This window comes from Drosophila eugracilis, unplaced genomic scaffold (assembly GCF_018153835.1).
Source record: "Drosophila eugracilis isolate 14026-0451.02 unplaced genomic scaffold, ASM1815383v1 contig_2154, whole genome shotgun sequence".
NCBI classification, from domain to species: domain Eukaryota; kingdom Metazoa; phylum Arthropoda; class Insecta; order Diptera; family Drosophilidae; genus Drosophila; species Drosophila eugracilis.
Window position 1 is genome coordinate 1,712,509 of NW_024573038.1, and position 25,160 is coordinate 1,737,668.

The 25,160-nt window shown below is 41.6% G+C and overlaps 3 protein-coding genes across 7 annotated transcripts in view; all 3 read left to right on the forward strand.

Moving 5' to 3' along the window:
- Window positions 1-3,762, forward strand: part of LOC108108743 (receptor-type guanylate cyclase Gyc76C) — a 38,294-nt gene extending 34,532 nt beyond the window's left edge. For all 5 annotated transcript variants that reach the window (XM_017216890.1, XM_017216891.1, XM_017216892.1 and 2 more), the window contains 5 exons: window positions 3-168; window positions 236-542; window positions 610-838; window positions 910-1,074; window positions 1,147-3,762. In XM_017216890.1, the coding sequence (XP_017072379.1) occupies window positions 3-168; window positions 236-542; window positions 610-838; window positions 910-1,074; window positions 1,147-2,850 (2,571 nt within the window). In that variant the 3' untranslated portion in view covers window positions 2,851-3,762. The remainder of the gene's footprint in view (window positions 1-2; window positions 169-235; window positions 543-609; window positions 839-909; window positions 1,075-1,146) is intronic.
- Window positions 3,763-4,836: 1,074 nt separating this feature from the next.
- On the forward strand, window positions 4,837-8,745 carry LOC108108799 (mucolipin-3). The gene is made up of 3 exons (XM_017216980.2): window positions 4,837-5,467; window positions 6,182-7,032; window positions 7,238-8,745. The coding sequence occupies exons 1-3, from the start codon at window positions 5,087-5,089 to the stop codon at window positions 7,974-7,976; spliced, it is 1,971 nt and encodes a 656-aa protein (XP_017072469.1). The 5' UTR covers window positions 4,837-5,086; the 3' UTR covers window positions 7,977-8,745.
- Window positions 8,746-12,000: 3,255 nt separating this feature from the next.
- LOC108108781 (chitin deacetylase 1) lies at window positions 12,001-19,315 on the forward strand. Its single transcript, XM_017216952.2, has 4 exons — window positions 12,001-12,371; window positions 13,367-13,539; window positions 13,874-14,123; window positions 17,783-19,315. The coding sequence occupies exons 1-4, from the start codon at window positions 12,317-12,319 to the stop codon at window positions 18,928-18,930; spliced, it is 1,626 nt and encodes a 541-aa protein (XP_017072441.1). The 5' UTR covers window positions 12,001-12,316; the 3' UTR covers window positions 18,931-19,315.
- The last annotated feature ends 5,845 nt before the right edge of the window (window positions 19,316-25,160 follow it).

Sequence of the window (25,160 nt, forward strand, 5' to 3'; positions counted from 1 at the left end):
AGGGCATGATCTACATACACAATTCTCAACTGGTCTATCATGGTAACCTTAAGTCCTCGAATTGTGTGGTAACCTCGCGCTGGATGCTTCAAGTCACCGACTTCGGGCTACACGAGCTGCGCCAGTGTGCCGAGAACGAATCCATCGGGGAGCATCAGCATTATCGAAGTGAGATCTCCCTAAAACCTTGTTCCTTTAAATCTTTAAATCATTATCAACTATTGTCCACTTGCAGATCAACTTTGGCGTGCTCCGGAGCTGCTGCGGAATCACATCCACGGCAGCCAGAAGGGCGACGTATACGCCTTTGCCATCATCATGTACGAAATATTTAGTCGTAAGGGTCCGTTCGGACAAATCAACTTTGAACCAAAGGAAATCGTGGACTACGTCAAGAAGCTGCCGCTCAAGGGAGAGGATCCGTTCCGGCCGGAGGTAGAGTCCATCATAGAGGCCGAGTCGTGTCCGGACTATGTTCTGGCCTGCATCAAGGACTGCTGGGCCGAGGAGCCCGAAGAGCGACCCGAATTCAGTGTCATACGGTATTAAGTTTTAGTTTAAAAAAGTTTAAAGAAAGTGAAATAATTTGGAATTTGCATCATTGCCTAGAAACCGATTGAAAAAGATGCGTGGCGGTAGGACCAAGAACATCATGGACCAAATGATGGAAATGATGGAGAAGTATGCCAACAATTTGGAAGAGATTGTCACCGAGCGTACCCGTCTTCTGTGCGAAGAGAAAATTAAAACAGAGGATCTGTTGCATCGCATGCTGCCGCAGTCCGTGGCCGAGAAGTTGACCATGGGTCAGGGAGTTGAGCCGGTATCCTATGATTTAGTAAGTCGAATGAAAAGGTTGAAAGAAAGTGAGAATATGTTTTAACTTTATTTCTCCGCATCCCTCTCCAGGTCACCATATATTTCAGCGACATTGTTGGTTTTACTGCGATGTCGGCGGAGAGCACACCGCTCCAAGTGGTTAACTTTTTGAATGATCTCTACACAGTGTTCGATCGCATCATACGCGGCTATGATGTTTACAAAGTGGAAACAATTGGAGATGCGTACATGGTGGTAAGTGCAGAGTCCTCTATTTCTTTATACTTTAAAGTAATCCTACATGATTTCTTCTTCCTTCTATTTCAGGTTTCGGGTTTGCCAATTAAGAACGGTGATCGACATGCGGGCGAGATAGCTTCGATGGCCCTGGAGCTGCTCCAGGCGGTGAAGCAGCATCGCATTGCCCATCGTCCCAACGAGACGCTAAAGCTGCGTATCGGGATGCATACAGGCCCAGTGGTGGCAGGCGTGGTTGGTCTCACGATGCCGAGGTATTGCCTCTTTGGCGACACCGTCAACACAGCGTCGCGAATGGAGAGCAACGGAGAGGCGCTGAAGATTCACATTTCCAACAAGTGCAAGCTGGCGCTGGACAAACTGGGCGGTGGCTACATAACCGAGAAACGAGGCCTCGTCAATATGAAGGGCAAGGGCGAGGTGGTTACCTGGTGGCTAACTGGAGCCAATGAGAATGCGATACAGAAGAAATTGGTGGATATGTTGGACATGCCGCCGCCGTTGTTCAGCCGTCCACGAAAGAGTCCAAAACTGAATCCCGACTCTCGGCAGCCAAGCATCCTGGCCATGCACTACTGCGGTAGCGGATCCAGACGCCAAAGCACTGTTCCCAGGCTGCTTGACGGCGAGTCCACTTATAGCCTCCAGGGATCTGTGAGGGAATCACCGCGCATGGTCAGCAGACGGGACAGGGATTGGGAGCGACCCTCCATCAATGGGCCGGGCGCAGGGCACTTTGTTGGCGGAGCTCTACTCGAATCCGCATTAGCCTCGCTCAGCACGCTGAATCATTCCGAAACAAACGAAACGAACTGTGATATGGATGGGGGATCGGGAGGAGTGTCAGGATCTGGATCAGGACTAGTGCGCCAGCCCAATGCGCTGCACAAGCCTTTGGCCATGGTGCGCCCGCACAGGATTATTAGTGCTGCCCAGTTACCGCAATTGGGAGATATTGAGGATGACTCCGCAGATATGCTGTTACGAGAGTCTCGTTCCCTGGACCCCATGCCCATGCAGCAACTGCGCAAGCGCCACGACAGGGTGAAGTTGCCGCCCTCCAAGTTGTCCAAGAACAATTCGCGATCGCTAGACACGGGTGTATCGCTGATCAGTGGGAACCCCAATGGAGAAGTAGAATCAAGTCAGATAGATCTGGATGACGAGATGTCCGCCAATCCGGTTGATGCAACGGATGGCTACGACGATGAGTTGGGCTTGCTGATGCGGCACGACAACGGTCAGCTGCCCCCACTCCGCTATTCAGGCAGCTTTCCTAATGCCCAAATCAGCACTGTTCCTACAGGAAGACCAGGAGGAGGAGGTGGTATTAACTGTTCTAAGCATCTGAACAACAACTGCAACGGCGGAATGAATGTCGAGGATGATCTTGAGTCACCGCTGCTGCAACGCCAGGCATCGCTGTCAGTTCCGCCGGAGATATTGACGCACAACAAACGCTGGCATTCAATGGAGCACATGGATGGACCCGGTGGCCATGGTGGAAATAACGTGAGCTATGCCGCCGACATTGATAACCGCCAGCCCGGAGACCTTGACTTCCTCAGCGGCTCATCTAATCAGCACAGAGCCAAAACAGCTGGTGGCAGCAAGCTGACCAACTGGATGACAAACATCTTCAAGGGCAACGGGGTACGCAGCGGTGAGGCTAGGCGAATAGGAATCCTGCCCAGCGGCGTGCACGGAGCACGAACTGGATTTACGGACATGGCGCCATCGGCAGCGGGCCGGGATCGTGAGAGTATAGTATAGAGATAACGAGGAGGCAGCGTAGAAACTAAGAAAGGTGGAGCAGAATGACCAGGATGAGCCGGATGAGAGAGGTGGAAAAGTTACTCAGGAACCGTGTCGAGCAGGAAACGATCGTCTTTTGGCTTATTTCTTTGTTTTATGTATTGTTGTTTGTATTGATCGAACGATTTGTGTGTCTGTGTTGGAAGTCCTACACTTATAAACATGTACCAGCCTGCTCCTAAATAGTTTATTGCTCTGGCATTGCACGATTTGAACTGTCCCCGGGACTCCAATCTATTTTTACTTGATTTCAATGGAAATCCTGCGATCCCGAAGCAGGAGCGAGCAGAAGCTGAAGCGAAAATCATACATAGCATATATTTGATAACTCTACATATATACATATTAGAGAAGCCGAAAAAACCGTCTAGTCACAAGGTCTTCAGACTAGTTATTGTTTTATATAAAATACACACACACACCCACACATCTAAATGTACGTTTGTAAATGTAATACACACACACACACAACCACACACATATTTATACGACGATGAAGAATCAAAAAACAAATATTTTATGTAAATGTAATCGAAATTTTTTGCTTTCTATAAATGATGCGCTGCAGCAAACAAATTATGCTTAAAACATAACCTAGTTAATTTATGTATTTGAAAAACAAAAAGATAATGAAAAATGTAATGTATCAATGTGTTTTGCTAGTACGTAGTTAAGTGCGTGTGATTGTACGTAATGTTTAAGTCTCTACAACTAAAATAATAATTTTAATTAATTAATTATGAACGAGAATTGTGAGCAGAGAAGTGCGAGAAGGCGCCCCATGCGTGGTGTTTTAGCTGTATGTATGTATGTATATTTTTAAAATAAAATTTGTTAAATTTGCCATATATAAATACAAACAAGAAACTATTAAAAATTTGTTTATCCAAACTCAGTTGCTAAATGGGGCAAATTCACAAAGAAGATATATTCAGGGTTTTTCGAAGCTAAAGTTCTTAAAATTACCTTAACAATTAAATTAAACAAATATTTTTATATAAAAAACTATGCATTTAATGTAATAATTGTTTAAAAATTACATTTTAAATTTTTTTTCTTGGAAAAATTGGTGTAGCATGCTTTTCTGCGCATTTAAAATAGGATGGCGAAAATTGTGTTGTACAGAAGCGGTTTTCATGTTTCTGTTGCTTAACTTCATATCTCTCCAACCAAGGTTTTGATCTCAGAAGAGAACAAAGGTATTTCAGTTCGATCTGTTGTATCCATCGATCCCAGTTCATATGGTAAAATGTTTTCTTCTTGGCGAAAAGGGCGAACATTTTGTTTTTGAATAGCTTTTTATGACATTGAATATTAACGGGTTATATTTCACTTGACGCCGAAACCGAGACACTTGTTTCCACCGAACACTAATTTTTTGATCCTGTTATATAATTAATTAATTTTTTTTTGTTGTTATTATGATATTACGGTGCCATGCCTAAAGGAATTTATCAACTGGCTGATATTCTACTTATAACGTGAATAACAATTTCCGTTCAAATATAAATTGTATTGGCAATATAATTTATATAATGTATATATAAACCAAATATCAATCAATATGATTAGGGACGAGCGCCATAATAAATAGAAATGTCAATGATCTAACTGTATGAATATCGAAAAGCATTAATAATTTTTCGGCACTTTGCATAATACATTAATTTATATTTTATTAATTTACCAGTTAGGAAATGTAAAAAATCTGCCAATGTAAAGATAACCGTCTATAAAACTTTACTGGTTATCCAGAGTTAAATATTTAAAATATCTAAATCTTAAACATCGGATTTTTTCTGTTTAAATAAAGCCGCTTAACATCGTAACAGTATAAAAGCGTAAGCACAAGCTGTTACAGAATTTTAACAGCTAACACAATCGATATGCATGAACGGAATTATCGATAGCTAACATTTTCTTTTGGGAATATCGATAGCAACGCAAATGTATCGACTATTGTTCAATTGAAAACAAAGCAATTATCTTGTTTTTTCGGCCAGTATTTAAGTTAATTTTGCTGGCAAGAGTCGCGCCTTAATTACCAAGTTTCTATATTCCTTCCCTCCCCGATTGCTTGTTGAGCCTGTGCGAATTGTTCTTTTGCATGTCGACTGGGCGGGCAAAAGAAAGTTAGCACGGAGAACAACAACGCAGGTGATTTGACCTCGCGACGAAGGAGGAGCACATCGAGATGCAGAGCTACGGCTCCGGAGTTGAGACAGCTCCGGCCGTGAAGCGCCGAACGGACAGCTACGAAGCTGCCCAGCAACACCAGCAGTCGCCGGAGAGTGACGAGGAGTATGTTAACACCAGGATCCTACGTCGCCAAGTGCAGCTGCAGTCAACTCCGGTAGCCCCCGTAGTGCCAATGCCCATAGCCATGCCCGTGTCCGGTGGCAGTGGCACTGCTCCGCCCTCCGTAGACGGGCGCGAGGAGCAACCCGAGTTTCCTGGATCCTCGGCCGCTTCTTACCAGGAGGAGCGAATGCGTCGAAAACTGCAGTTCTTCTTCATGAATCCCATCGAGAAGTGGCAGGCAAAGCGAAAGTTCCCCTATAAGTTCGTCGTGCAGGTGGGTTTCCATCCGGGTTTTGAATTCGACTCACATCTGGTTTAAACACCGTTTAATTGATGTGGTCTGATGCGCAGGGCTTGGGGGCGGAAATCGGGTGACACATTCGATTCACACATTTTGGGGTTTTGCTCAATTCACAGACGCCTTTAATCAGCCTTCTCCAAGTTTTATTGTTTGCCTAGCTTTTGAACATGTAAAATGGGGTATAGTCAACCCACCCTTGATTATTTTGCTTGCATTGTTAAGCTCTCCGTTCTTATCGATGCCTTATCTTGGAGCTCGAACTATAGTTAGAATAATACGTAATATACCTAAGGAAAGTTCGCGTATTTTATGACTAGATACTGCGTGTGGGCGCCCTCGTACAAAATTTTCAATTTATTTCATGATAAATGTTCGATTGAAGGGGATTTTTTAAGTGCTAAATTTTATGAGAATTATTAAAATGATTAATAAGAGAGTAGGCTAGAAATAAAAAGCGATGCAAGAATTCCCTAAAGTAGACATGATTTCTACAAAAAGAAATCAGATTTCGGTGCAGATACCCAATGAATGTATTCTGACGCACTGGCATAATTCGGCATTTATTTATAGATAAGCTTTCTAGATCACTGAACTGCCGCCCATATACGACCAAAAGCAGATAAGAAGTCTACAATTTATACTAAGTTATCTATTAAGGTAATAATGTTCACCTCGTAACATTTTCAGATTGTAAAGATCTTTCTGGTGACGATGCAACTGTGCCTTTTTGCCCACTCGCGGTATAACCACATCAACTACACGGGTGATAACCGTTTTGCCTTCTCTCATCTCTTCCTGAGGGGCTGGGACTCCTCCCGGGAGGTGGAGAGTTACCCGCCTGCGGTGGGTCCCTTTGCCCTATACCTAAAATCGGAATTCTTCGACACTGTACAGTATGCTGTCGATGGATATGCCAATGTGAGCCGATCGATTGGGCCTTATGACTACCCAACCCCCAACAACACGATGCCACCGTTGAAGCTGTGTCTGCAGAACTATAGAGAAGGGACCATATTCGGCTTCAACGAGTCTTACATATTCGATCCCCACATCGACGAGGTGTGCGAGCACCTGCCGCCTAATGTGACCACCATTGGGGTAGAGAATTATCTTCGGCAGCGAGATGTGAATGTCAATTTCGCATCTCTCGTCTCCGCACAGCTGACGTTCAAGATTAAGACAGTGAATTTCAAGGCCAATGGAGGCCCACTTTCTGCACCCGATTGTTTTCGTTTTGACATTTCCATAATGTTTAACAATCGAGACCACGACGGGCAGATGCTGCTTTCTTTGGATGCGGAGGCGACAAGACTAAAGTGTCACGGCGCCACTGACTTTATATCGGAGGCGAACTTTGATTCCATGCTGCGAAGCGTTCTCAATATATTCGTCCTACTAACCTGCGCATTGTCCTTTGCTCTCTGCACGAGAGCCTTGTGGAGAGCTTACCTGTTACGATGTACAACTGTGAACTTTTTCCGGTCGCACTTTGGCAAGGAGCTGAGCTTCGATGGCCGACTGGAGTTTGTTAACTTCTGGTGAGTTTTTACTATTAATGGGTTATACAACCACCTTGGATTTCACCAGCATAATTGACATTAGTCATTTTTTAATATTATTTTTATTTGACAAATATTTTAACTTCAAATAATGGTATGACAAATCTCTCACAGAGTTCCAAGGTTGTTGTAAGTCCGAATCTACCTAAAATTCAAATGATCTATAACAGTACTTTTTTTACAGGTACATCATGATAATTTTCAACGACGTCCTTTTGATCATTGGATCAGCTCTGAAAGAGCAAATCGAGGGAAGGTACATGGTGGTTGACCAGTGGGATACCTGCTCGCTATTCCTGGGAATCGGCAATCTGCTCGTTTGGTTTGGAGTACTGCGCTACCTGGGCTTCTTTAAAACCTACAACGTTGTGATACTAACGTTAAAGAAGGCGGCACCAAAGATTCTGCGATTCCTTATCGCTGCATTGCTAATCTATGCGGGATTCGTTTTCTGCGGCTGGCTGATTCTGGGACCCTACCACATGAAGTTCCGTTCGCTGGCCACCACGTCAGAGTGTTTGTTCGCGTTGATAAACGGTGATGATATGTTTGCCACCTTTGCCACACTTTCGAGCAAGGCCACCTGGCTGTGGTGGTTTTGCCAGATTTACTTGTACTCGTTTATATCTCTGTATATTTACGTTGTTCTGTCGCTGTTCATTGCCGTCATCATGGATGCCTACGATACGATTAAGGCGTATTACAAGGATGGCTTTCCCACCACCGATCTTAAAGCTTTTGTCGGCACCCGCACTGCAGAGGATATAAGTTCCGGAGTCTTCATGACCGATCTAGATGACTTCGACCAGACGAGCTTCCTGGATGTGGTGAAGAGCATTTGCTGCTGCGGACGCTGTGGACGCCAGCAGGAGCCCGTGCAGGCAAACAGTGGTTACACCAGCCTTTCTAGTATTATGAAGTAACTGGGGTCGGCGTACTGGGCCGCAGGTCTTCATTCTGTTTCGTTTCGTCAGCTTTATGTGTGTAGTCGAACTTGTTGTTAGCTTTTTGTATTAGTTTGTTAGTTTGCCAAAGCACTTGAACAGAGATATGAGTAATCAGAACGTACGTACCTATGAGAAAGTCCAAAAGCAGCTGCTCTTTTCACAAACATCAGGCATGTTCCGGATTTCACTTTCGAAGATCTGGTTTAACTTTGATTGACATAGAAACGTATTGACTTTAAAAATTGTTCTTCAAGCTAGTTTAATGAATTTCCATTTCCATTTCTGAAAAGGTGAAATCTGAGAAAATGTTCATTGCGAAATAGCAAATTTGCTTCCGTAACGTGGGATATTATGTGTGTGATATAAGTCGGAATCAGAATCAGAGAACAATGGAAATTAAAATGAAGGGAGCTATTTTTGCTAGGGATATCGAATGGGCTTGATATAGATCTTCCATGAGAACAAATGCATCCAAAACAAGTTCAGGTACAAATCCAAAAGTCACAGCAAAAAACTGAATGTAATTACACTAGTCGACAAAGAAAATAATTTTGGCAGTCTATAAGAAAAGTTACTTCTGAGAGTGTTTTTTGTCTAGGAAAAAACGACGATTTTTGTCGACTTGTGTTATTAATACAGAAGCATTAGTTAAGAATACAGTAGGTAAAATTATTTTATGTGTACAAGGAAAACTTTGTATTGATAACCAAAAACTACAAAACCAATAAATTGTTTACAGAAGTAAGATTTTGACTTTTGGAAGTATTAAAACTGCGGACTGCGGTCCATAACCATAAGGAGTGAATTGCCGGAAACACTAGCCATGTCCCCCTGTGATGTGTACCATTTCTTCTAAACAAGAAAATTTATACCAAAAGCTTAAAATTTGTATGGTATACTCAAATTTGATTTAATTTTTACGAAGTCGGTGAGAAGTTTCTACTAAATTCTAGTAACGTTTTGGGTGCCGAAATTATTACTTTCGAGCGTGAAGAACTTTGGCCAATTGGTACAGATTTGGAAACTAAAATTATTGTTTTTTAACACTCCTCGCTGTTTGCGTCTGTTAAAGCTGATTTAAAATCCAATTTTTAAATACCAATTTTATCAAATCATTTGGAAATATAAGGAAATCGAGAACTTTAAAAGAGTGCGAAAACATTATACTTACTGAAAAACCTTACTCAAGCAAATTTACAGTTTTTGCAGTCCGTAAACATTTTAAGTAATAAAGTTGTTTACAAGAAAAGCCATAACAATCACAATATGGAATCAACAAGTTCATCAGCGCAAATATACGGCTGATGGTTAAAGTACTAACAGTAAAGTTTGTTAAATTATTCCCAAAAATATGACAATCTTTCGTTTCCTAATAGAAGTAATGCCAAGAGGCATTGGACAACAAAAAAAAATCATAAAATCATAAAAAATCTACAAATGTCCTCTTTAAAATAATTTCCTAAGTATTGCAAAACGATTTTATATCCCTCGCACTCAATGACCACCTTATTTCCTGCTATTTCCAATGCCCAGTTTTATCCTTTATATAAAAATATTTAATAGTATACATTGAGACTTTTGAAATACTAAAAAAAAAAATAAAAGTCATGGTGGTTTTGAGTAGATGTAACAGGTCAAAGCTCCTTGATGTTCTTTTTAATAATGACTAATTATTTTTGGCAAAGAAAAACAAAAACTATCATCATTTTCGGTCCCTGAAATATTCATAAAATTGGACAAGCCTCTAGTAATCGCGTACGACGAGGAAGTAGTCGAACGCATGAAATTGTGTCACGTTCGACATGTCACGTATCGACATGGCTATGATTTTTATATCGAAGCTATTGATTTAAGTACGTCTTTGAAGGATATTTTAATTAATGTTATAGATTAAAAATATTTTTATCATTATCCGAAATTTCGATATATACTAATTTACATAGATATACTAGTATGTCATAACAAATTTGTAGTTTGTATAAGGTTGTTTGACAGTGATAGAGAGAAGCATCGTTAAGCAGTTTTTACAAGCTTTGACAAAACATATTATTATTCCAATTTACTTTATTAATTTTTTAATTCAAATTTCTATGGATTTCTGTTATGGATAAATTTGAGGTTTATAAAAAACTAAATAGTTTACGAAATAGTAACTTACTGAGTATGGAGTAAGCAAACATTTCAGGCAAGTATTCGATCAAGGATTGCATTACGCTTGTCTGGTGACCAATATTATTATACCGATAAATGATAAAAAAAACCAATAAAAGGGAAAGGAACAAGTGGTTCCCTAGTAATTGGGAATTTATAAATTTACCCGATCGTAAAGTTTTGCGGTTTTAAGCATGAATTTCATTGAATATTTTGCAAGAATTCGCTGAATCGAGATGATCAAATTTTAATGAAATGGAAAACAGGTTCTCCAATTGACGCAAATTTCATCAGGCAGATGTTATGCGTATGCGTTGAAGCGGAAACAGTCCAAGCCAAAGACTTATTTTACTTAATCTTAATTGGAAATTCAAGCCGAGAGCCAGGCCAAGCCAGACCAGGCTAGGCCAGTCGGCAGTTGGCAGTTGGCAATTGGCAGTCAGCCTTACTCCTCTATGCAAATGTCAAGAGTGGCAAAAATAGACAATGGCAATTCAGAAATTCAGAAAGGTCTCTCGCCGAACGGCAAAGCACTTTGGCACACTTTAGAGTTGGAGCCACCAGTCGCGGACAAAAAAGCAGAAAAACGCTCAAGTTGGTGGCAGTTCGTCACGCCTTTAGACGCCTCTCTGTCAGTTAGCAGTCGTCGAGCCACGACGTATCACTCTGTGGGCCATAAATGGCTTTAATTTGGCTTTAAAATGATCAAGGTCGCTGCGGGTAAAAACAATAACAGCTTTTAAATTGGAACGACCAGACGGCGGAGAGGAACTACTTAGCCGTCAAATTAAATAAAAATTCGAAAGATGTATCTTTCTAAAACGTATTTAAGTTAACCGAACTTTACATACTCTTACCAATTTGTTTGTATTATTTTTAGTATGTGACATATACTTGATAAGGCTTCAAATATCCTTTTACTTTGAACTATGAATACTTCCTTTACTACATTAACCACCTAAAATGTTGCTAGAGAAACCATTTTATATTTAAAATTTAATGCTTGACCTTTGCATTGCGACATTAAAACCAGAAATATATTACTCGGGAACGCCAATTTCTAAAAAGTACTAAATATTTTTAAGAAGTTAATGAGCCGAATACCTTTGTTTTAATAATAATATTTACTCTCTCCTCCTTATTCTTATGTCAAGCCAGATAAACTATTATAGTAGCCGCATTGTAGCATCAATCATACGCACTGATGACACCCTGTTAGCAACTGCATCGACCAGTTAATATACCCTAAGCTAGGGAGATTCCGAAACCAAAATCCAACTCATAAATACGTTAATGCTCGTATGTAGGATGATTAAAAATGCATTTTTGGCGACTTTGCGACTGCGTGGGCACGCCCAGAGTCGGAGTGTTTGGCTGACACACATCCAACACCTTGCCAACAATAGAGAGGGCTAGTCCCGGGAGTTGGATAACAGTCAAGAGACCCCTCAGACGTTCTGGAATCTGCCATTGTGGCCAGAAGTGCCATAGTGCCATAGTGCCACAGTGCCGTTTGCAGACTGGCAGGCAGGGCGTTCCAAACTCCGGGCACTTGCAATCCACAACGGCGGCTTCACTTCTCACCTCGCAGTGCGAGTCGAAAGCCGCCATCATTTTGCATATAAAAGAGTGGTCGCGTACGTGCCGCACTTCTCTCTTCTTTTCGAGCACGATCCGGTCACGATCGGGCCAAGACTTGTGCAACACACACACAGAGACTCCGACCGAAAAGCCAAAAAGCCGGGCTCACCAGTAGATCAGTGATCAGCGATCAGTGGGAGCTTTTTGTGGATCGCATTCGGGATTACCCCTGGTGATCCAACCGACCATCGATCACCGATCGCCGATCGGAGGTGCAGGAAAGCTTTCCAAAACTCACCACAGATGCACGAAAGAGACGTCGCCGCCGCCGTGTAATAAAAGAAGCAAATTTGACTTCGTCTTGGGCTTTGGTGTCAGAGAGGGGTTCGAGAAATTGTGCGCGGCATCGTAGCAAACAGTGTAAATGGAGCTTTGATAGCGATCGGAAGGACAAAACTTGCTCTCCGCCGTCGACTCCACACAAGTGTTATTTTCCCAATAGTGTGATACCATAAAAAAGACAAACTCTGAAAAAACTGTGCAGCAACGGACAAATACTGATCGAATCCCAAGTCCAACTTAAGATGGCAAAACTGTTTGTGGTTTTTGCCGTTTTGGCTTTGGCGGCCTTAAACGAAGGTAAGGTCTCCACTGAAATACATATTTTATGCCACGGCCTAGTCATAAGTTTTAATTATTGAACTGCAATTTGCATTTGGCTGTCGGAAGTTGTCAAGACATCAATTAAAACTGCTCGACTGGTTCGGCCTTCAGAAGAGCAAAAACGAGGCAGAAAAAACAAAGAGGAAAATCGAAAACGAAATTGAAAAGCCGTTTTCGAGATGTGAATGTGGTAACCTTGATTATGCAAAAAGGACGAGCCAGCTGCAACTAGTTCAGGAAACAACTTTCATTTTCATAAGGGACAAGTGATCGGCCACCTTGAGCCGCGGGGAAACCCATTCAGGTTGACATTTGAGCTTTGGGAATGCAGTTTTATGAATCCAAATCCAATTCCGAATCTGAATAGGAATCGATTCGCCGCGACTTGACTTTGACAGGCCATCGATCATGATTAAAGTCGCAGCATAAACACTGGCTTGTTGCTGCCTGTCAATTAACAGTTATGCAAATGTGGCAACTCCCTCTACTTCGAATTCGAATTCGAGTTCAGAGATCCGAGATCCGCGACAGACTTGGACATCGATGCCAACTGCTGGGCTGTTGCCAAGTCGCAAGATGCAAAATGTCAAAGTTATAGCGCAGGCGCAACGGGTTTCGGAACGCTTTCTGTCTGTACGAGTATTTTGCGCTGGCTCCGACATTTATTTCTGTTTCTGCGCTCGGTTCTCTGGTGACATCGTATTTCATAATGCCAAACGTGTTTTTTTTCGGCCAACACACCAGCAACCAGCCCGACCGCATGCCATGTCTATAAGCCACAGCCGAATCCACCCGTATCTGTGTTTTTGTAACAGGAAGTGCCAGGCCGTGGCGACATGGCTGCGCCGGCCCAACCCACATTCGCCGTAGAAATTCTTCCGGTTTGGCAACTGGCAGGCCAACTGCAACTACTCCACTACATCCATTTTCATTTCCAATTTTAATTCCATTTCCCTCTTTTCGACTTGCAGCCAGTGCCAGCGATCCGCTGCTGAGATTCAGGCGACAGGCTACCACCGAGGAGACCAAGAAGGAGGAGTCCTTCGAGAAGGAGCTCTGCAAGGACAAGGACGCCGGCGAGTGGTTCCGCCTGGTGGCCGGCGAGGGCGACAACTGTCGTGACGTCATCCAGTGTACCTCATCGGTGAGTTGCTCCTAAAGTTTAGTCAGTTTTTATATATCAATTATTTAGCTATGTCCAAATAACATAACGGGAATTTGCAGTTGTGAAAATATTTAAATTTATTTCCAAACCCCGTTCAAGGAAAGTAATTTCAATCCAAACTCTTTCTAGTTTTACAAGGCAACTTTATTTAAAAAATACAAAAACTAGCTGTCTAATCGCAATCAATATTGACTTAATTAATATTGAATAAATTAAACGAACTTCATACGCTATGAAAGAAATTAGAAATTAGCTGTGCTGTAGCCTGACCTGATTTAGTTTTTAATTTGAATTATTTTGAATTTTATTACAGGGCCTGCAAGCCATCCGTTGCCCTGCTGGTCTGTACTTCGACATTGAGAAGCAGACCTGCGACTGGAAGGAGTCGGTCAAGAACTGCAAGTCCAAGAACAAGGAGCGTCGTGTGAAGCCTCTGCTCCACACAGACGAGCCTCTGTGCCAGGACGGATTCCTCGCCTGTGGTGATGGAAACTGCATTGAGCGCGGTCTCTTCTGCAACGGCGAGAAGGATTGCTCAGATGGATCCGATGAGAACACCTGTGGTAAGTACTGACCCATTTAAATCCTACAGACACATGGATATATAACTTATAAGTGCTTTTAATAGTTATTTAAAAGATCATAAAATAGTAATATATTAAAGCGTGTAATGACTTTAATTATCATACATAATTTATTAGTCATAATTACACAAGACTAATTTTAGCCATGATGAATGAATGCTGCTTTCATTGGCCAATTAATCTCTGGTTTATGCAACCGAAAACTAATCTGATCACTAGGTATTAAGGCAACTATTGCCTTCAAGGATCAATGAAGTTGAATTACCCATAATAATTGATCGAAAACAGCGGATAATGCTGGCTCGAAAAGTAAACACAATGATCCCTCGCTCACATTTTTTGGAGCACTTTTTCATTCAAAATTGACATTTGACAATTGACAATAATAATTCACTGTGACTCAGCACAAATTGGAGGGGGCGTCGTTAGAAGTGAGCCGCCGCCAAGTGTTGTTCGTAGGATTGGCTTTCCCATAGGCCCGAGGCTGAGTGTTATTACTCCATCGGCTGAAATAATATAAGCCTTCAAGAGGCTTATAGCATGTGCGCACCGAAAAGAGTGATACTTTTTCAGATTGACTTGACAGCTTTGAGTCTATCATAATGTTTATAAACAATATTGATCCTATAATAGGAGATCTCGGCCTGGGCTTATCCCAATCCAATGTAACTCCGCTTATCTCTGGCCGGGCGCCAAGTCACATTTCTTTCAGTTATTCAAGTCGCACCTTAAAACCGGCTGACGGCATTTAAGACATTACCTCAGTGGAGGAGGAACACTTCAAACTCCACTCTCGGAACTCTGACAACGGTACACAAGTGTCTGAATACTTTGTGTGTGTTTCGTTTTGGAAGGGGATTGGGGATTCCAATGACGCCTCCATGCAACGGAGCCGAGTCTGTTGCACAGATCCCACATACCGGTTTCGTAAAGCCCTTAGTCTCAGCCTCAGTCTCAACTCAATAAGACTCGGCTCGACTCCAGTGAACTCCAGTCGCTGGTGAATATCGGCTTTTGGGTGGAAATGTCAAGTGTGAAATGGAAACAAAATGTCAGACACCGTTGGTGCCTGGTGCCAGCTCGCTGGCTCAGGGCAAGACTAAAAAAAGAAATAAAGCATGTATGGAAAAAATATTAAACCATTAATTAACAGCATCGTAATAGCGCTAACCTTGGACTTAATAGAAATCAAATCGAAGCAAAACAAAATGCCTCTCCATAGGTGGTTCGATTCATGTGTAAATTAGCCTTACATAAGCGGCTTAAAAAGCATTTGTTGTATTTGCTTTGGGTATTTTTAGCAATTGCAAAAAGCAGCAAACATCGAGTCAAAAGCAAGGGAAAAATAAACACAGTCATAAATACAAGTTAACAATAATAATAATAATAATAATAATAATAGCAGTAGTAGCCACAACAAATCGAATAATACCAATAGCAAATTTAGCAGTTAGTACTATCTGCACTCATAATTCTTCGCACACGATCGACATTTCTCAAGAGTCCAGCCTGGCATATAAACGCTGCCTTAACGAGCTAATTAAATGCCAAACAAATCAAGCCATCAGCGCTCTTCAACAACCTCGCTTCTGCTAGATCCCAGCTGCGATCGCAATCGCTCTGCTGCCCATATGCTAGTATTTATAAAATGTGAAAATTTGCACTTCTGCCTGCAGCTGGCGGCGGTAGCTTTTGAAATGCTTAGCCGAGCATAAAGCCATACCCGTGATCGCAAACAATTGAATAACTCCAGTCCAAGTTTAGCTCTGGGACTAATGAGGAAGCCCCCGTCTCCGGGATCCAAAATAAATGGCAGGCGATTAAAAGAGCGATTAACTGGTCATACATCGTAGTTTTCGAGCAGCTCGACAACGACAAAGTAACGAGGAAAGTGCTCTAAAAAGTTGCTAAATAATCCACTGGGTAGAAAGATATCATAAAGGTGTCATAAGTCTATCGAAACTTTGGAAGAATAATTATTAATTGTCGAAAGCTTGTAAAAATTATATAATTTTTCCACTTCATTGTTAGATCATTAAAATCTCCAGTCTTAGTCAGTAACTGACAAAGTAGCGACGAGATCAATGTTAGAAGTCGGCAGTTTCATAAAACGTGTATTTTATGACAGCCAGCCTTAAAAACCCTATGCCTCTCCCAGCATCATAAATATTTATGATTTCATATTTTTTAAAAGCATGTTAACTTATGTGCTTTCATAAATTGTATGGTGTTTTACATAAATACATATTTAAGAGACAATGGGATATGCAACATCGAACATGATTATGAACTTTAAGTATAAAGAAGACATCACAAATTATTAAAAACTTTAAGTAGAAATAAAAGACTTCTAAGAATTCAATCAACGGTTCTGATAAATGAATTTATTCTTACTTAACCTTATTGATTCTTAGAAATCCGACAAAAATCACACAGCTTAGCCAAAACAAAATTCCCCACAATTATTTATCGATCACCCTCAGTTGGCCTGACTTCATCTGACGGTCGAAATCCATCTCTATCTTTGCAACATCCTCCTTAGTAATAATGAGCCAGCTTACATACACTCCCGAGTGGTTATCTCAGCCATTCCAGCGATCTTTGCAAAAAATAAATAAAAGCAAAGCCCTGCAAAGTCAATAGTGGCAGGGAATCCGGTGAGCGAATGCTGAACCGGTCCGGGATGACATAACACTCGACTTCAGCGACAGATTATTGGCAAATGAGAAAAAGGAGGGGAAGAAACCGGAGGCACCGCACAAAAAGGTCAACAAAGAGACAATGCCGGCAAAATAAAGAAATCCAAAATACCAAAAGAGTGAAAAACCTGATGGACAAAATACTTTGGCCTTTGCATGCCACACGATGTCTGCCATTTCACTTTGGCCAAAACCAAATGCCAAATGAGACGGCGGCACAAATAATTACGGCGAATATCTTTGGCTACTTTCGCAATTGATTCCGTTTGACGAGACGGCAAGTGCAAGGCTTACCAATTGACTTGGCCCAAAGTCGTCAAGTAGTCATCATCATTTGCATTTGGCCCATAGTCGAATGGCCGACACGTGGGTGGCTTTTGTTTGAGGAGGGGCTGGCTGTGGCTAATAAGTGAACGCTCTTTGCATTTCAATTCCCAACAAGCCGCGCTTGATTAACAACACTTGGAAATTGCTCAAAACCAAGCCAAGAAAAATCCAATAATAATGAAAGAAAAATATCGTAAATGAAAAAAAACTTAGACGAGGACTGTGTAGACATTTTCCATTCACTTTGCGTTTCGGTTTTCCCACCTCTCTTGATTGCTTTTCCAGCCCGAGTCGGTTCATTGAACTAACCCCTTCGCCACCTTCCCACTGTACGGTTAGCTAATTGCTTAAATATTTATATGAAAAGTTTACTGAACTTTTGCCGGCTAAGTGAACGCGGCCAGAATACCAATTGTCAATAACAAATAAGCCAAATGAAAACTCAGGTCAGTCCGATCGATTTTGTATATTTGATTGGTGGAGAAAATTGGAAAAATATTGACTTAATCATCAGAAGAAGCTAAAATTCGATAGGTTATTAAGTTGATATATCAAATAGGACCAACATTTTTCAATCCCTAACCCACATTTCTACGATCTTTACCTCAACAGATATCGACAATGATCCAAACCGCGCCCCACCTTGCGATCCCGCCGTGTGCGTGCTGCCCGATTGCTTCTGCTCGGAGGACGGCACCTCGATTCCCGGCGATCTGCCAGCCAAGGATGTGCCCATGATGATCACCATCACCTTCGATGACGCCATCAACAACAACAACATCGAGCTGTACAAGGAGATCTTCAAGAACCGCAAGAACCCCAACGGATGCGACATTAAGGCCACCTATTTCGTGTCCCACAAATACACCAACTACTCGGCGGTGCAGGAGACATCCCGCAAGGGTCACGAGATTGCCGTGCACTCTATCACGCACAACGACGAAGAGCGTTTCTGGTCCAATGCCACAGTCGATGACTGGGCCAAGGAGATGGCTGGCATGAGAATCATTACAGAGAAGTTTGCCAACATCACCGACAACTCGGTTGTGGGTGTGCGCGCTCCTTACCTGCGAGTCGGTGGCAACAACCAGTTCACCATGATGGAGGAGCAGGCCTTCCTGTACGATTCCACCATCACGGCTCCTCTGTCTAATCCCCCACTATGGCCCTACACCATGTACTTCAGGATGCCCCATCGCTGCCACGGCAACCTGCAGAGCTGCCCAACCCGATCCCATGCCGTTTGGGAGATGGTCATGAACGAGCTGGATCGTCGTGAGGATCCCGCCAACGATGAGTACCTGCCCGGATGCGCTATGGTTGACTCCTGCTCCAACATCCTGACCGGCGACCAGTTCTACAACTTCCTGAACCACAACTTCGACCGTCACTACGACCAGAACCGAGCTCCCCTGGGTCTGTACTTCCACGCCGCCTGGCTGAAGAACAACCCTGAGTTCCTCGACGCCTTCCTGTACTGGATCGACGAGATCCTGGCCAACCACAACGACGTGTACTTCGTGACCATGACGCAGGTGATCCAGTGGATGCAGAACCCACGCACCATCAGCGAAGTAAAGAACTTCGAGCCCTGGAGGGAGAAGTGTGTGGTCGAGGGCAAGCCCGCCTGCTGGGTGCCCAACACCTGCAAGCTGACCTCCAAGGAGGTTCCCGGGGAGACCATCAACCTGCAGACCTGCGTGCGATGCCCCAACAACTACCCATGGGTCAGCGATCCCACTGGCGATGGTTTCTTCTAAGTCAGCGGTCCAGAGGTCCAGCGGTCCAAGCACCACCCAAGCCCAAACCCAAACCCAATCTTAAGCCCACACCTCACACCAAACCCTAAGCTCTAACCCAACACACTCACTCGATCGATCGATTATCAACTATTTGAATTTCCTGCAAGACTTTTACGAGTGAGCTCTCTTACTGACTGACTTCGAGGAGCAAGTCTTCGCTGTGTTACGGTTACGTTAAATCAACCTGAAAATTCGACTTGAAAACCAACAAAAGATATTCAAAACTGCAAGCCACAACATCCAAACTTGTGTTAACACTCTTTTTTGTAGTTTTACGTTAATTTGTATGTGTATATTTAAATAAAAAAAAATAAAACGAAAAAACGACAAAAAATCAAGAAAACATACGCTTCTTTTGTTTCATAAAGGCCTAAAAGGCCGAAAACCATTATCTAGCTAGCAACATGGCTAGAAATATGATTTTTAAGAAGCCAGCAAGAAAACAGAAATCAACAGGCCAATTTGTATGCCATCTACCCACTGACTTACTAACCAGTTTTCGGAATTATCCGACAGGGAAAAAATAAGACACAAATTTGAATAACAATAACGCGTTTTTGGTGTTCAGTTTCGATTTCAGTCGGAGTCCCCATGTGCATTTCATATGTAAATTTGGCCTATGCCGAGACAGGTTTTACTCGGTCGGCCGCTTTGGACACTTAACACCGATCGCCCCAAAGTGTCGATCCGGTCTAGAATTAGATATATTGGTCTATATTATACAGACATAAAGTATGAAAGGCATCGAGATTTGCTAATTCGTATGCGCACAAATCAATGCAGGAGAAGATTTGGATACTGATTTGGCTTTGGAGATGCCAAAACAGGTTCTTGGGCTTGGTTTTCGATTTGGTTCGACCTGACTGAGCCAGCAACCAGGGAGCAGCAAGCAGCGACTCTTTGCCTTTGCGCAATACCAAACAAATCGCAAAAGCTGCTAATTAATTTTAAGCATTGCAAATTTCTGCCTGGAAATACCCAGCACATATGAATACATATAATATTTATATGCTTTACACATTTTGCTGGCCAAATAAATAAATACGGATTTGTTGTATGTATCTTTCGGTGCGGTACGATTTCGACGCATAAATAAGTTTTATCACCAATCAAGGTAAGCGGCTCTCCGAGCCTCAAAAAGTGGCCCAAAAAACAAGTTCCCTACGCTCAGGTGTGTACGGCTGTAACCTGAGCAAACTTTTACTTTTGCGAGCCGAGGTAAGTGAACTAGTTGCAAAGTGGGCGATTTGCATAAATTGCACACGAGACGACAACGGGCAGGTAGGCTGTTCGGCTGCTCGGCTGCTCGGCACAGTGGTCCAAGGTGGATGGAAAATGCTATCTCTAACAATTTTAAAATGTGTATTTGTATATTTATAAGCTTAACACTTCGTTTTTAATAAAATAGTGCTATAATGTCTTCGATATTTTCTGATTTATATTTTTCGCATTTAAATTTATCGATTTGACATATCAATAAACGTGTTTTTGCCGACCAAATTTATCTTTATTTTCTCCTATGACTGACTTGGCAACAAAAAATCATTTCAGTTGAAAAAGTGAATAAAGTTTCAGTGATGAACTCTTTTTTATGTTTATTTAAACGAATTCTCTTTATTTAAATACTGAAAATTAGAAACAAAAACAAGCAAAAATAAGACAGTATTTATGACATTTCTAAAAGGCATCGATAAAAATATTGCCAGGCAAAAAATGATTATTTGTCGGCTTAGCTTTCTTTTTCTCTTGCCTCATAATATTTCATTTCGAATTTGTCAATTAAAAAATATGCATAATATGAAGCTCATTAGCTAATCCCGTTTGTAGGAATCTCAAATTCAATAGCACACTTAAATATAGAGTAACGTGGTTGCCTAACCGGTTTCATTCAGAACAAAAACGAAAGCCTTAATTTATATTAAATCGTTGGCATATACTTAAAACGCTGCATATGTTTAACGCAAATCGAATACTGAATAATTATTAACCGCTAGTTAAAGTTAGTGCTGGTTTGCTACTTTTCCATTTTGTAAGTGTTTAAGCCCACTGTTCAGTAGCAAGTTGACGCCCCAACTAGTCAAGTCATATACTTAGTTCTCGAATATGCTTCCTTGTTCTGGCGCTTGGGTTTTGATTCATTGGAATATGTAAGAGATTGCCCATTCGGGTGACGTCAATGCGGCAAGGTGAAGCCATCAGCTTCCAGGTGTGTGATAAGTGGTCGGTTTCACTGCAGCTGTCAGGTGATCAGCAGAAGACATCGCAGATTTTGACAGGCCATTTGTGAAAAGTTCAAGACACCGTCGGCGGAACAAACAATAATTGCATAATAATGAAGATGGCAAACGGCGAGCAATTAAAAAGCAGATCGCAGCTGATGAGTTTTCAAATGGAAATGGAAATTGAAAGTCAAAGGCAAACACTCGCTCAGATCGGTTTCAGTATACTGAAGACAAACTAAAAAGAAAGTCCGTTATTTGCTGCAGGCCTTCGATGCTCTCGGCTTGCCATAAATTAAACGCTTCCCCAACGGATCGGATCGGATCGGTTCGGAATGGATCGGAGCTGCAGATATAGCCGGCGGAAAGGAGACCTGGAGGGGCAAGGGAGGAGCGGAGTTATGCAACCCAGCTCGTGTTTTCGTATTTTTTATGGTTATGCATTTCTTTTACAGTTTTCAGGCTCATCTTCAGCTTCCACTCCGGTTTATTGTCTTGGCCACCATTTCCTTCATTAACAATTCCGCTTTTTTCTTCCACAAAAAACAATTTCTCTTTTCCCCTCTTAAACACTTTCTGTATAATAAGCATACAATAAAAAAGCATACATATTTTTCAATATTCTGCTGACGAAGAAAATCTTCTATTGGCTGTAAAAGGCATTTATAAGTCTCGAAAAACTATATAGACCTTTATTTATTTCTGTTTTTTAATAAGCTTGAAAGAGGGAAATAAGGTCTAATAATACAGCATGTTGAAGGATATCTTATTTTTAAGCCTATGACCAAAGGTTTTTTGTTGGTGTTTGAAAACAATTTCCACTTTCTCCCATATAATAATTACTGCTTTTTATATCTTTTAGGAATATTCATAAATATTCAGTCAGGCTATCATCTCTCATCTCATCTAATCTCTCTTATTAATAATAAACCTTTTATCAAAACAGAAATACATTTTTATAAATAATAATAATGAAATGTAATCAATGTCCAAGCTAATTCTAGCAATAATAACACTACTTTAATTCGTACTTAATTATGAGTACTTAAACCAGTCAAAAGAAGGTGATATTAACATATTTAATATTTTACGAGTACATATATTTGTGAGTACTTTGTACTATTTGCATCTATTTCGTTAAAAATTGTTTTCTGAATTAGTTTAATTAATTTAATAACAATTGCAGTTGGCAGTCATAAGTTAAAGAGGTTTCTCAGAAGTAATAAAGACAAACTTGTTTAGTTTTTTAGTAGTTTATTTGTGAATCATAAATGCAGACAGATGGCATCAACGAATGGCGTTGGTTTTCATTTAGTATGCAAAATAAATCGTATTAAATGGTCGAAGGACTATAGAAAAGCCCATGGGCGTTGGTGATCTGGCTATTGGCTTTTGGCTCTTTTCAGATCAAAAGTGTGTCATTCCGAAAACTCGAATCGACGACCTTTCCAACGACGGCCAAAGACAGCTGCGAAAAAGGTTAAAACGCTTACAAATTTAAATCAAATCAGAGGCAATAACAATCGCAACGGTGGCTGCGCCAACAGCTACAAATCGACAAAATCGAGGGCAACTAAATTATGTAAATCCGTAAAACCCATGGAAAAAAGATGATGATAAAATAAAACGATTTTCACTCTTCAGCTGCTCATCGCTTTGGGGTGCCATCATATCATCAACATTTTCACTCTAATTGAAAAACCAGTTTTAACAGTTGATTAAACGGCAAGAAGAAGACGGCCCGTAATAATAATAATCAGTGCTTTTTTGTTGGCTTTCGGTGAGATGCGGTTGAGGGATTATATCACCAGCGCAGTGCTGAAATTAATTGTAACTAAGAAAATGCTGCAATCGCGCTGAAGAAGGTGAACAGCTTTTTGCGGCATCTTCGTGCCAATTGGCAGCCTTCACCGCAGCCACTCCACTTGGACCCAAATTGGCCAATAGCAATTAAAATGTAATTGTGATCAGTCGCAATTCCGAGAATTTTCCACTCCACAAAGACACACCCGCTGCAATAAAACAGAAACTAAATGTACTAAAAAAAAAACACTCATACGCCATGTTGGCATGGCCTTTCTGCAATCTCATTTGACTTATGTTCTCTTTGGCGACACGGCAGAACTCGTTTTCAAGTTCAGGAAATAACTATGCAATGTGCTGTTGAGACAATATACTGGAAATACTCGAATAAATTGCATTAACACGCCACCAGTCGATTCCTTCTAGATCGGACACGAATTCAACTTAATTGACGTTGCTCTGGGCTTTCTGTCGCTCAAGTGATCTCTGGTGAAGTGAAGCCGTCTGGAAATAAAAGCAAAAGTGGTAGTACTAAAAAAATACTTGACGACCCGTCAGCTATGATACTCATGATCATGATCTCCATGGATCTTGTCGTTTGGTGGTTACAAAATGTTTACAACTTTTAAAATTTATAAAATGTTTGCAAACTAAATCAAACATTCTAGGAACAGCATATAATAAACAGTTCTAATCATTGTAAGAAGAAAGCTTAGTTAAGGAAGGCTTCAAGACTGCTTTAATGTCAAATGATGTATCTCGTAAATTGAAGGTTAAAACTTAAAAGTGATCTTCATTTTTCAACTCTTGAAGTGATGGATGCCAAATTGGTATGCCCAAGTTTATTTTATTTGAATAATGCATATGTTCATATACATATATTAATTTACCATATTTATGATGTATTATTCATTTGACAAATATTGGTCCCTAGTGTTTATCCTACCGATCCGTTACAGGGTGTCTGGAGACTTGTGTGTGCCCCCCGTAACCGCAAGTTGTGCCCAGCAATTTCATATCCGCAAACATGCTCCGTTTTGTTGGTCTTTTTTATTTTTTGCTCACACTTACGGGTTTTGGTAGCCACTTTGGATGGCTTATTGAATAACAGGCAGCAGCAGTTGGTAGGTTGGCTGGTATGTGGCCCTTAAAGCGCCTTGTTGTTGCTGCGCCTGCATCTCCTCCATCTGCTTTACATAACAGCAACTGGGGAGTGCAAAAAATAAAGGTAAGAAGACAAATAAGAGGTAACAAAACAGTTAACAACGGCATCGGCGGCTTGGAATTAATTAAAAAAAGAACTGATGATCTTCGACAGGGAGTGCAGTCAAATTTAATCACTGTGACTCAGCGAGACTCGAAATAAGACTCTCTTTTGCTGGAACACTCGAGTCGTCGGAGGTTTAATAACCTTTTAGTGTCTTAGCCACGTTAACAAGAATTTTATGCGACAGCTGCGATTGGCATACAAATAATCGCTGCAGAGGCACTGGGAAGCTTCCAGGCCCAACCGACCCCCTCTTAATATGCACCAGGTGTCTCCAACTCCGGCCGATTGGGATTCTCGGCTCGTCGCGGTGAAAATAAAAATCAAATAGACAGTAAACGTGCAGGAGAAGAAAACAGTTTAGAAAGAGGAGGAAAACAACAATAAAAAACAGTTACGAAATCGAGATTTTGTATAATAGTTTTGATAGAATCGAGATATGGACGAGTCGCAGATGTTCAAACAAAAGACTCGGAAATTCAGGGTCAGTGGCAGAAAAAGATTGATGGGCACTCGCATTTGATTTATGTCTAAGCGGATGACTAACTAGCGGAGTAAACAAGCCCATGGGGTGCAGTCGTCTGACAAAAACAGAAACAAAAATAAAAAATAAAAAAAATCAAATCCAAATCAAATCCCCCGCACAATCGGTCGTTAAATAGAGACCGATCCCGCTCCCACCTGCGCCTATAAATGCTAATTAACCTTTCTTCACACATCGAAGAAAACGGAGAGACGCCTGCGTACCTTGGCATTTCGGAATGGGATCCACAAGTCACGAAGGCGGATTTCGCCCCTCGAAAGCTCTTGCGCCGGCGCAGCGCCGTGGTGGATTTCCACCGAGTCCACCACGGCGCCAAAGCCGGCCAAGACACCACGGCTTAATAAATAGAACTCGT